Below are 12,986 nucleotides of genomic sequence, written 5' to 3'. Positions count from 1 at the left end.
GGGATTATCGGAGAAAATTAGAAGAGTAGGTAGACAAGTACAACATTAGAACCGCGTTTTAAAACACACAAACACTCTTAGACAAAGTCCTCGTTTAAAAACAAAACCAAAAAATGGCACACAGGATTCCAAAAACTGTGTTTTACAGTATAAAATGTAGCTGCAATAGGGAATACATAGGCGAGACAAAAAGACCACTAAACATAAGGATAAAAGAACACAAAGAAAACACGAGAAAGGGTTTCAACAGAAAAAGTCAAAAATTGCACACCATTGTTGGTCCGAAGACCATCATATGAATTGGGATGAAGCCCACATAATACATCGGGAACCACATTTCTTCAAAAGGAAATTAATTGAGGCAACATACATTAAATTGGCAGACCAACCAATCAGTCAACCATCAGTCGAGATTAGGCCGCTTTGGTTGCCAATTCTAAAAAATGAACTAAAGAGAATACCAAAAGTATCAAAACGGATCGGATATTTGCAATAAACCAATGCGGAGTCACAATATGGTTTTAAGAAGTTCATCTCGCATGAACCAATAATAACGAAAGGGCCCATTCCTGTTCCCCTTCCCATGTATTTCCGCCATCTTGTTTTAGCCGGCCGTCACGATTACCATTGGCTACCCTCTGGTCAGTCCGTAAATGGTTAGTAGACGAGTGAAAGACATATTGTGACCTGTATTCCGTAGTTTAGTTTAATGATTGGTGTTTTGTATAGTTTTTTTTTATTAAGTGCATGTCTTTAGTGTTAGTGAAGTTGACATACAACATGTAGGTTGTGATTCCTGACTCAGGCGTGCCACAATAACGCTTTAGTAAGATTTGTTTATTTTAACCTAGTTTGTAATTATGTATTAGGTTAGTTCTTTACCTGAAGAAGAGATCAGATTGCAGATCTCGAAACGTAGTGTTACTGTTTTCTTGTTTCACTTAACGATGGCAAATGTCCGGAAAAATCCTGTTTCCTTCACAATCCTTCCATCGTCAAAAATAACCTTCAAACAAAGAATTGATTTCTCGGTACGGACCCGGAACCAGTAAACAAATCAAAGACCTTGAGAGCTTGCATCTTAAATTAACTAAACACATTAATCATTTAACTTTCCTTGCATAAATGTAAGGTTGAAGACCTTATGCCTATAGGGTTTAACTCTAAAAACTCCTTTTCATAGTAGGAAAGCCAGTAAAATTTTGTCTTCTGCTTCTAAATCTTTACTTAAAGAAAGAATTGCATATCATCATCGTGAAAAATACCTCCTCCAAAATAGTATTGAGTGTAAAAAAACTGAATTAAAAACACTGATCGGTACAGAATTCAACAACATTCTCGAAAGCATCCAAAATAGATGTATAAAAAGTTTCTGAAACAGATAAGAAAAAGAAAATCTCCAAACTGGAAAAAATTAGGCCTAAAAAAATGTGATTTGCCTAAGGATGGCAACGTGAATACGGATGCAAATAATAAAAAACGTAATCAATCTCTCTTCGAAAATCCTGAATGAAGCGGAAATATCAGTATTATCCAAGGGTTTAAACTTTTCTGTGGCACAAAAATCGGTAAAGGCACTGGATTTCGTAACTGGAATTGAGTCGGCTGTTTCACAGTTACCTGAGGAACAGGGTGACCGCTTTCCCCGCTGCGAGGCCAGTCTTTTACTCAGAAAAATTCCTCCCACAAAACCCAATTTAACAATAGAGGAGAAAAAGGCCAGGTCGATCCTTGGGAAAGATGACACGGTCAAAATCTTACCTGCCGACAAAGGCAACGCTACTGTGGTACTTGGACTCAGTAGCGTATAAAGAAAAGATTGCGGAAACTTTAAATACTGGCAAATATACAGTTTTAAATAAAGACCCGACTGATTCATTTGAACGCAAAGTAGCAAACACCTTAAGAAAACATAAAGAATTTTTTTCAGATAAATTTAGATCTAAATTAACTCCTCACCCACACTCCAAAATCCCCCACATGTATGGCCTTCCCAAAATCCACAAACCTACCATCCCTCTCCGGGCCCATCATTAGTTCTCGTGATTCACCTTGCAGGGAATTGTCTAAAGTCCTCTTGGACATCTTAACCACCATTGGTAGGAAAAACTGACTCTTTCATCAAAAATTCCAGGGATTTCGTAGAGAAGTCAAAATCCCTAAAGTTGACTGAAACTGACAAACTGGTAAGCTTTGATGTCGAAAGTCTATTTACAAATGTACCAGTTCCAGAAACTCTCGGAATTATTAAATCACGTCTCAAAGAAGACCAAACATTAAAGGATAGAACTAAACTTCCCGTGCCAAGTAATTATGGAACTGTTAGAACTATGCACTCAATGCAATTATTTTGAGTTAGAGGGTAAAATTTTACCGTCAAGATGAGGGGATGGCAATGGGTTCTCCACTGTCTCCTATTTTCGCCAATATCTTTATGGAGGAATTCGAGCGAAAAGCTTTGGCTTCAGCTCAGTTCAAACCGAAGATTTGGTGGAGGTATGTGGATGATACCTTTGTTATTTTTTCTCATGGAGACATTGAATTAAATAATTTTTTGAATCACATTAAATAGTATTCTTCTCCTTCCATCCGCCTCACAATGGAAGTGGAAGTCCAAAACAAGCTTCCCTTTTTGGATGTGTGTGTATTAAGAGATAGGGATGTCCTTAAGACAACTGTTTTTCGAAAGATAACACACACAGGAAAATATTTAAATTATCAATCCAACCATCAAAAATCTGTCAAAGAAGGAGTAGCCTACTCGTTGTTTGATAGAGCAAAGAGCTTGTGCTCAGATAAAGATGGACCTAAAAGAAGAATTTAAGAAAAATTGAATCGGATCTCAGAAGCAATGGATACCCTCAATTAGTAATTAATAAGTGCAAACGAACCAGAAGAATCATTCCTGAGTCAGAAAAACAGAATTGTGATAAATTTGCGTTTATGTCAATCCCTTATGTGCCGGGATTATCGGAGAAAAATTAGAAGAGTAGGTAGAAAGTACAACATTAGAACCGCGTTTAAAACACACAACACTCTTAGACAAAGTCTCGTAAAAACAAAACCAAAAAATGGCACACAGGATTCCAAAAACTGTGTTTACAGTATAAAATGTAGCTGCAATAGGGAATACATAGGCGAGACAAAAAGACCACTAAACATAAGGATAAAAGAACACAAAGAAAACACGAGAAAGGGTTTCACAGAAAAAGTCAAAAATTGCACACACCATTGTTGGTCCGAAGACCATCATATGAATTGGGATGAAGCCCACATAGATACATCGGGAACCACATTTCTTCAAAAGGAAATTAATTGAGGCAACATACATTAAAATTGGCAGACCAACCAATCAGTCAACCATCAGTCGAGATTAAGGCCGCTTTGGTTGCCAATTCTAAAAAAAATGAACTAAAGAGAATACCAAAAGTATCAAACGGATCGGATATTTGCAATAAACTCAATGCGGGAGTCACAATATGGTTTTAAGAAGTTCATCTCGCATGAACCAATAATAACGAAAGGGCCCATTCCTGTTCCCCTTCCCATGTATTTTCCCGCCATCATTGTTTTAGCCGGCCGTCACGATTAACCATTGGCTACCCTCTGGTCAGTCGTAAATGGTTAGTAGTAGACGAGTTGAAAGACATATTGTGACCTGTAATTCCGTAGTTTTAGTTTAATGATTGGTGTTTTGTATAGTTTTTTTTTATTTTATTAAGTGCATGTCTTTAGTGTTAGTGAAGTTGACATACAACATGTAGGTTGTGATTCCTGACTCAGGCGTGCCACAACGCTTTAGTAAAGATTTGTTTATTTTAACCTAGTTTTGTAATTATGTATTAGGTTAGTTCTTTACCTGAAGAAGAGATCAGATTGCAGATCTCGAAACGTAGTGTTACTGTTTTCTTGTTTCACTTAACGATGGCAAATGTCCGGAAAAATCCTGTTTCCTTCACAATCCTTCCATCGTTCAAAAATAACCTTTCAAACAAAGAATTGATTCTCGGTAACGGACACCGGAACCAGTAAACAAATCAAAGACCTTGAGAGCTTGCATCTTAAATTAACTAAACACATTAATTCATTTAACTTTCTTGCATAAATGTAAGGTTGAAGACCTTATATGCCTATAGGGTTAACTCTAAAAACTCCTTTTCATAGTAGGAAAGAGCCAGTAAAATTTTGTCTTCTGCTTTCTAAATCTTTACTTAAAGAAAGAATTGCATATCATCATCGTTGAAAAATACCTCCTCCAAAATAGTATTGAGTGTAAAAAAACTGAATTAAAAACACTCGATCGGTACAGAAATTCAACAACATTCTCGAAAGCATCCAAAATAGATGTATATAAAGTTTCTGAAACAGATAAGAAAAAGAAAATCTCCAAACTGGAAAAAATTAGGCCTAAAAAATGTGATTTGCCTAAGGATGGCAACGTGAATACGGATGCAAATAATAAAAACGTAATCAATCTCTCTTCGAAAATCCTGAATGAAGCGGAAATATCAGTATTATCCAAGGGTTTAAATAAACTTTTCTGTGGCACAAAAATCGGTAAAGGCACTGGATTTCGTAACTGGGAATTGAGTCGGCTGTTTCACAGTTACCTGAGGAACAGGGTGACCGCTTCCACCGCTGCGAGGCCAGTCTTTTACTCAGAAAAAATTCCTCCCACAAAACCCAATTTAAACAATAGAAGGAGAAAAAGGCCAGGTCGATCCTTGGGAAAAGATGACACGGTCAAAATCTTAACCTGCCGACAAAGGCAACGCTACTGTGGTACTTGACTCAGTAGCGTATAAAGAAAAGATTGCGGAGGAAACTTTAAATACTGGCAAATATACAGTTTTAAATAAAGACCCGACTGATTCATTTGAACGCAAAGTAGCAAACACCTTAAGAAAACATAAAGAATTTTTTTCAGATAAATTTAGATCTAAATTAACTCCTCACCACTCCAAAATCCCCCACATGTATGGCCTTCCCAAAATCCACAAACCTACCATCCCTCTCCGGCCCATCATTAGTTCTCGTGATTCACCTTGCAGGGAATTGTCTAAAGTCCTCTTGGACATCTTAACACCATTGGTAGGAAAAACTGACTCTTTCATCAAAAATTCCAGGGATTTCGTAGAGAAGTCAAAATCCCTAAAGTTGACTGAAACTGACAAACTGGTAAGCTTTGATGTCGAAAGTCTATTTACAAATGTACCAGTTCCAGAAACTCTCGGAATTATTAAATCACGTCTCAAAGAAGACCAAACATTAAAGGATAGAACTAAACTTCCCGTGCCAGTAATTATGGAACTGTTAGAACTATGCACTCAATGCAATTATTTTGAGTTAGAGGGTAAAATTTACCGTCAAGATGAGGGGATGGCAATGGGTTCCTCCACTGTCTCCTATTTTCGCCCAATATCTTTATGGAGGAATTCGAGCGAAAAGCTTTGGCTTCAGCTCAGTTCAAACCGAAGATTTGGTGGAGGTATGTGGATGATACCTTTGTTATTTTTTCTCATGGAGACATTGAATTAAATAATTTTTTGAATCACATTAATAGTATTTCTCCTTCCATTCCGCCTCACAATGGAAGTGGAAGTCCAAAACAAGCTTCCCTTTTTGGATGTGTGTGTATTAAGAGATAGGGATGTCCTTAAGACAACTGTTTTTCGAAAGATAACCACACACAGGAAAATATTTAAATTATCAATCCAACCATCAAAAATCTGTCAAAGAAGGAGTAGCCTACTCGTTGTTTGATAGAGCAAAGAGCTTGTGCTCAGATAAAGATGGACTAAAAGAAGAATTTAAGAAAATTGAATCGGATCTCAGAAGCAATGGATACCCTCAATTAGTAATTAATAAGTGCAAACGAACCAGAAGAATCATTCCTGAGTCAGAAAAACAGAATTGTGATAAATTTGCGTTTATGTCAATCCCTTATGTGCCGGGATTATCGGAGAAAATTAGAAGAGTAGGTAGAAAGTACAACATTAGAACCGCGTTTAAAACACACAACACTCTTAGACAAAGTCTCGTAAAAACAAAAACCAAAAAATGGCACACAGGATTCCAAAAACTGTGTTTACAGTATAAAATGTAGCTGCAATAGGGAATACATAGGCGAGACAAAAAGACCACTAAACATAAGGATAAAAGAACACAAAGAAAACACGAGAAAGGGTTTCACAGAAAAGTCAAAAATTGCACACCATTGTTGGTCCGAAGACCATCATATGAATTGGGATGAAGCCCACATAATACATCGGGAACCACATTTCTTCAAAAGGAAATTAATTGAGGCAACATACATTAAATTGGCAGACCAACCAATCAGTCAACCATCAGTCGAGATTAGGCCGCTTTGGTTGCCAATTCTAAAAAATGAACTAAAGAGAATACCAAAAGTTATCAAACGGATCGGATATTTGCAATAAACCAATGCGGAGTCACAATATGGTTTTAAGAAGTTTCATCTCGCATGAACAATAATAACGAAAGGGCCCATTCCTGTTCCCCTTCCCATGGTATTTCCGCCATCTTGTTTTAGCCGGCCGTCACGATTACCATTGGCTACCCTCTGGTCAGTCGTAAATGGTTAGTAGACGAGTGAAGACATATTGTGACCTGTATTCCGTAGTTTAGTTTAATGATTGGTGTTTTGTATAGTTTTTTTTATTAAGTGCATGTCTTTAGTGTTAGTGAAGTTGACATACAACATGTAGGTTGTGATTCCTGACTCAGGTGTGCCACAACGCTTTAGTAAGATTTGTTTATTTTAACCTAGTTTGTAATTATGTATTTAGGTTAGTTCTTTACCTGAAGAAGAGATCAGATTGCAGATCTCGGAAACGTAGTGTTACATGTTTTCTATGTTCTCACATTAAACGATGGCAAATGTCCCGGAAAAATCCTGTTTCCTTTTCACAATCCTTCCATCGTCAAAAAATAATCCTTCAAAACAACAGAACAAAAAAAACAATTGTTAGTTTTACTCAATAAAGTACTTGAGTCTTATGTTAAAGAGCAGCTTTTTTAGTTTTTCATATGACGTGGATTTTTTCCCCAATATGATTCAACCTTGATTTTCTATAAAAAAGTTGAGTGCCTTGGACTGTGTTTGTCACAGAAACTTATTAAATGGTTTCAAGATCTATGAATACCTGGGGTTGAGTATTGGATTTCAGCAAAGCATTTTATAGCAGCTCAAGACATTTTTGCTAAAGAATGTTATAACAAACAGATTTGGACAAATCTAGTCAAACTACATTCTCAAGGATTAAAATTAGTTTTTTTATTAAAGAAAATACCGTATAATTTAAATTTGCTTTAAATACAGTTTAAAATGTCCATATGTTGCAGGTACCCTGGGAGTTGTAACTGAAGTGGTGCTGAAAATTCGGCCTCTGCCTCGGTGTAAGAAATATGGTTCCATAGTGTTCCCAGACTTTGAGACTGGTGTGAGGTGCATGAGGGAAGTAGCCAGACAGGTAAGTATATTCTCTTGTTGTAAATTATAGGATCAATTAATGTATTTATCTTTATCTGTGAATAACTTGTCATAACATGTACAAGTGCTTCAAAAAATCAATCATAACTGTAGATCTTGAGACGTTTGATAATAACGGTTTGAATTTTTTAATGAATTCGTGTCCCGCATGGGGTGTCACCAAAATGATGAGGTTCAAAATTTTATTTTGCCCAACGTTGGTGCCAAAATATAAAGGTTCAATGTAGTATTCTGGCCAAGTTGGTGTTATTAAATATATTGGATTGAAGTTATTTAATGTACGTAAATTGTTGTTGTTAAATAAAAATGTTTGATCCTTATGTTATTGGACACTAAATGTTTGTTTTTTATTAAGATATGAATCAATTTAAATTTCACTTTTATATTAGTAAATGGTGCAGTTCAATTGTAAAGGAAGGCATTCAGTTCAAAATTTACATATAAATTTATAATACTAAATTTGTTAAACTTCAAAACAAATAAATGGCTGTGTTAGTTATGTGGATTCACTAGGTTTTTATATTTCTTATAGTTCAAAACACTATCTTGAATTTGCTTCAATCAGAAAACTTCACTATTGAATCTTAGTTTATTACCTCATATGTCAGTATAGTGAAACAAATTCAACATGTGGTTGCTCAATTTTTCACTTATTAAACAGCAATTTACTTTATATAATGCTAATCTTTCAGTCTTTCTCATGTAATATCAGGCCAAATGTTTACTTTTTTAGTACTTTAGTTCATAAAAAAAACCATATGAATATTAAAACAAATGGAATGATTTGCATTTGCTTCAAAAATACGTCTTAACCGTCAGATACCAAACTAGAAAGAGAACGTCGGACAGAGGAAAATTGGATCCCTTCCACTTTTAATCTCAAACCCACACCAATACGTTAAGGATCCAATATATCTCTTTATAACATATGAATTTATTTAGTTATGTTTACTATTTATTCCAGCATAAATTTATTTAACTGATAGATGTTTTACTCGTTTTTACACTTATATGTCGCATTCACTTCCAGTGGTGACTATGTGGTTGTGTCACATGGTTCAACTGTATCCCCCCACACCTGTTTGCCATGATCATTCACACGTTTGAACTTTATTTTGTTTTATTACTGATCTGTCACACTTATACACATCTCTTACAGTACAAAACAAAAATAATATTTAGAATTTTTAATTTATTGCAAAATTAATGTTCTTGTTGCACAATACATCTACTTTTTCATTTTTTAATTTGCTTAAAAATGTATTACTTTGTATTTTAAATGGTACTTTCTAAAAATTGTCATCTATATATTTTTAAATAATTTAATTTATAGTCAACACTGAATATTGTCCTAGTAAAGACAGTGTACAAATATTTTATTATATTAAAAAACAAATGAGTTTTATTAGAGACGATATATAAGGGAAACAAAAATTTAATATTTGACAGCAAAAGTAATAATAAAATATGTGTTATAAAATAAAATACAGGAAAATTAAGAATTGCTAGCTGACTGTAGTATTGCCATGGTTTCCAGCGCTGCCAACCGGCCAGTATTAGGCTGATGGACAATGAACAGTTCCAATTTGGCCAAGCCCTTCGGCCAGAAACTGGTTACTTTGGATCGCTCAAGGAGGGTCTCAAGAAAACCTTCTTGACAAAACTGAAGGGCTTCAGCCTGGACCAAGTCTGTGTAGCAACACTGCTGTTTGAAGGTAAGTGTTGGCTTACAACTTCATTGAGGTTTAAATATTATAATGGATTTGAGTTGCAAATTGTAAGTTCTGATTTGTATTATCTTACTTCTGATGTTTCTGTGTACAATTCTTAAGATTTTTAATGAACTCATTTTAATTCATTAGAAAGGAATGCTGATAGCCGAGCGATCCAAGATGGTAGACTTTGGAATCTGTACTAGAGATTAGTGCGGGTTCGAATCCCATGTGTTACTGCTGCACTTATTATCAGTACAATTGACCTACTGTATCACCTTCTCCCACTTATTCAGTTTGATAAGATCCTCACAGAGGCCAGTAGCCCGTGAGGATGGGGAGAATAAGGGTTAAAGGCTTTAAAAAAGTTTCTGTGCTCCAACAGTTAATAACCAACACAACTGATCCACCCCTGTATAGTAATTGGAAGTTGTTTTGAAAATAATGAATTTTATCATTCTAATATTTTGCTTTCAATCTATTTCTCAAGCTTTGTTATTTTTTGCTGTTATTTCACTATTGAATACCATGACAAAAATATTCTGTAAAACAGTTTATTCTAAGAGATGGTTACAAAATAAAAATTTAATAGTTACATTCAACTTGTAGTGTCCATAAAAAGTTAGTTACGTGATTCATTGCTAGAATATTAAAGCTGAATTATTTCACCTGCTGCAACTATGGCACATATTTCAGGAGATTTGGCTTACATTGTTGATTGTTTTTATGAAAGCTTATGATTAATACATTGTAAAAGTCAGGCAAAATGATTTTTAAAAAATATTGACAGCTGTCATGTAAACAAGGAACTTGTCAACCCTTTAAGGAGTATGGACGTCATATGACGTCTTCTTTTTGATAGGCTAAAATGAGTAATGGATGAAATCCAAAAAATTACCAAAAGGAGTAAAAAAATTAAAATCTTTAAAATTAAAAAAAAATGTTTATTTACATTTGGAAGCTTAATAAAAATGAACTACGTATTCTACAAGTCAATATTTCAGTACTTTTTCAAAATCAATTGTCTTATTTCCTCACAACGGCAGATTCAATCAATGTTGTCTGACCATTTTGGACAACAGTAAACAAACTAGATGGTTGCTCAACAAATATGTCACTCTCACAAGATAAATACGGCCACAGTATGCAGTATACAAGGAAATGGCTAGAATAATGTGGTGCATAATCTGACAGCAAAGCGATGTGTGTGCGCGAACGCGACCTTGAGTCAGTGGCTTCTACCAGGTGGGTACTGAGATCTGGTGGTAAAATCAGATTATAAGTGAATGCAAGCACAAACATGGAAGTTAAGTATGTTGCCGATATATGGAACCACTTTACAGACAAATATACTTAAATGCAATCAGTAATAACAATGCATTTATGATAATACAAAAATACACAGGCTAAACGTCATATGACGTCCGTACTCCTTTGGGCCACTATAAGAATATACAACATATGACATCCTTACTCATTATGTAGAGTTTACACGCACTCCTTAAAAGGTTTAAAATATTTAAACTAATTTGTGTAAAAACCAGTTTCATAAAAATTTTCCTTTTTTCCTTAGAATTGCATACTTCAAAGCATTCTTTTCATGCAATTCAATGGTTTATGTATCAATATAAAGAAGAAAGTAGGGGAATTCCACCAGTGCAAATATTTGATGAAATACAAGGGTCGTCCATAAAGTAATCGCCGTTTGGGCGTGGCGCGATAAGTAGTGGGGGTAGCGCTGCCATTCTCACATCGCGTGCCGTTCAGTATGCTTTCTAGCTGTGCAAGGGAGAGCATCGTGCGATCGCGCGTTCTTTTGTTACAACGTAAAAACATGAGCGCCGTTTTAGAAAATCCATGTTGTGAAGTGCGTGGTGTAATAAGATTTCTGTGGTCAAGAAGTTACACAGCAGCTGAAATTCATCGTGAATTGAGTGCGGTGTATGGCCCAAACTTTTATGAGCGAAGGTGTAGTCAGTCAATGGGTTCGTTTAAAAAAAAAATGGAAAGAACAAACGTTCATGATGAAGACCTGAGTGGTAGGCCATCTCTCGTCAGTGATGACTTGGTGAACAAAGTGGATGAGAAAATTCGCGAGAACCGTCGCTTCACAATCTCGGAACTTTCAGATCATTTTCCTGAAATTTCTCGAAGTCTTGTGCATGAGATAGTGACAGAAAAAACTAGGCTATCACAAGTTTTGTGCTCGTTGGATTCCAAAAGTGCTCACCGATGATCACAAAATGAAAAGAATGAGTTCTGCCATAGACTTTCTTACTCAGTATGACGTTGAAGGAGAAACATTTTTGAACAGGATCGTTACAGGAGATGAGACTTGGGTAGCCTATGTGAATGCCGAAACAAAATAACAGTCAATGCAATGGGGTCATACCGCTTCGCCAAGCAAACAAAAGAAAGCTCGCCCATCTTTGTCAACGAGAAAAATTGATGGCTACAGTTTTTAGGGATGCTAAGGACATCTTGCTCGATGAATTTATGGAGTGTGGTACGACCATTACAGCTGCAGCTTTACTGTGAAACCTTAAAACGGCTACGACTAGCGACTCAAAACAAGCGTCGTGGTCTTCTGAAATCTGGTGTTGTGTTTGTCCATGACAACGCCCGCCCTCATACAGCTCAAAGAACAACAGAACTTTTGGAAAAGTTCAAATGGGACGTTTTTGACCACCCCCCCTACAGCCCGGACTTGGCTCCCAGTGATTTCCATCGTTTCCCGTTACATGAAGCGGTGGCTTGCATCTCAGTAGGTTTGCGAGTGATGAAGAGCTTCAAAACGCTTGTGACAGATTGGCTACGTTTTTCAGGCGGGAGATTTTTTTAAAGACGGATTTTCAAAAACTGTTAAAAGATATGATAAGTGCTTGAATTTGTATAGTGAATATGTAGAAAAGTAGAGAAAAATCTGTAGTTTTAACATTTATATAAATACACTTTTTGTATCTCAACTTGGTTTATTTTTTTATTTCAAAACTGAGGTTACTTTGTGGACGACCCTCATATGTATTCTCATAGCACTGTAATGATGTTTTGGAAATCACTCAAAACACAGAGTGATTATATTTCAGGACCATGTACCATGTGTGTTGAAGACTCCCTTAAAAAAAACAAAGAGAGTTTAGTATCTGTAGTCAATAGAGTTGACCATAATTTGACTTCTAATTTGATTTATTTTAATTGAAACAAAATTTATTATCTAATTGTAACTCAATTTTCAAATACTCTACTCTACAGTAGTAGCGTTATAAAATGATGGCCTGCAGTTAAATAGTTATTCACCAATCACTGAATTTAAAAATAGATCAAAACTAAGGAAAGAATTGTATAGAAACTGGTTATGATGTGAGATAATTATCTCACTCTATTTTTATTTAATTTATGGAATCTGAAGAATCAGTTTTCTGACAGTAAGTATTTCTATAGGGGACCCAGAAGGATGTTGCCAGTCAGGAGAAGAGGATTCTACAAGATTGCAACGGCAGTTGGCGGTCTTGCAGCAGGAGAAACTAATGGAGAACGGGGCTACACTTTAACCTTTGTCATAGCTTATATTAGGGTAAAGAATCAATCGATTTTTATTTTATAAGATCACTTTTGCTCTAAATATCTCTCTCATTTTATTATTGTAGATTTTAAACTCATTAAACTAATTAGTAAACCTTCATCAGATTTTGTATTTTTCATACAGTAACTAATTTAGATAATTCTTTTACATTTTAAGTTAAATCAATTTTTTAAACTGG

General features: G+C 35.5%; 1 protein-coding gene across 1 annotated transcript; it reads left to right on the top strand.

Annotated features, from left to right (window-relative positions):
• Window positions 1-7,365: 7,365 nt before the first annotated feature.
• On the top strand, window positions 7,366-12,776 carry LOC124374806 (alkyldihydroxyacetonephosphate synthase-like; the record flags this gene model as incomplete). The annotated part of the gene is made up of 3 exons (XM_046832956.1): window positions 7,366-7,493; window positions 9,051-9,228; window positions 12,667-12,776. Coding segments are annotated over 3 exons (416 nt in total), but the record flags the coding sequence as incomplete, so codon positions are not given.
• Window positions 12,777-12,986: the final 210 nt, after the last annotated feature.

The sequence above is a fragment of the Homalodisca vitripennis genome, unplaced genomic scaffold (assembly GCF_021130785.1).
Source record: "Homalodisca vitripennis isolate AUS2020 unplaced genomic scaffold, UT_GWSS_2.1 ScUCBcl_10234;HRSCAF=19015, whole genome shotgun sequence".
Lineage (NCBI taxonomy): Eukaryota > Metazoa > Arthropoda > Insecta > Hemiptera > Cicadellidae > Homalodisca > Homalodisca vitripennis.
Note: the sequence above shows the minus strand (reverse complement) of the source record. Positions and strands in the feature narration are given on the sequence as shown.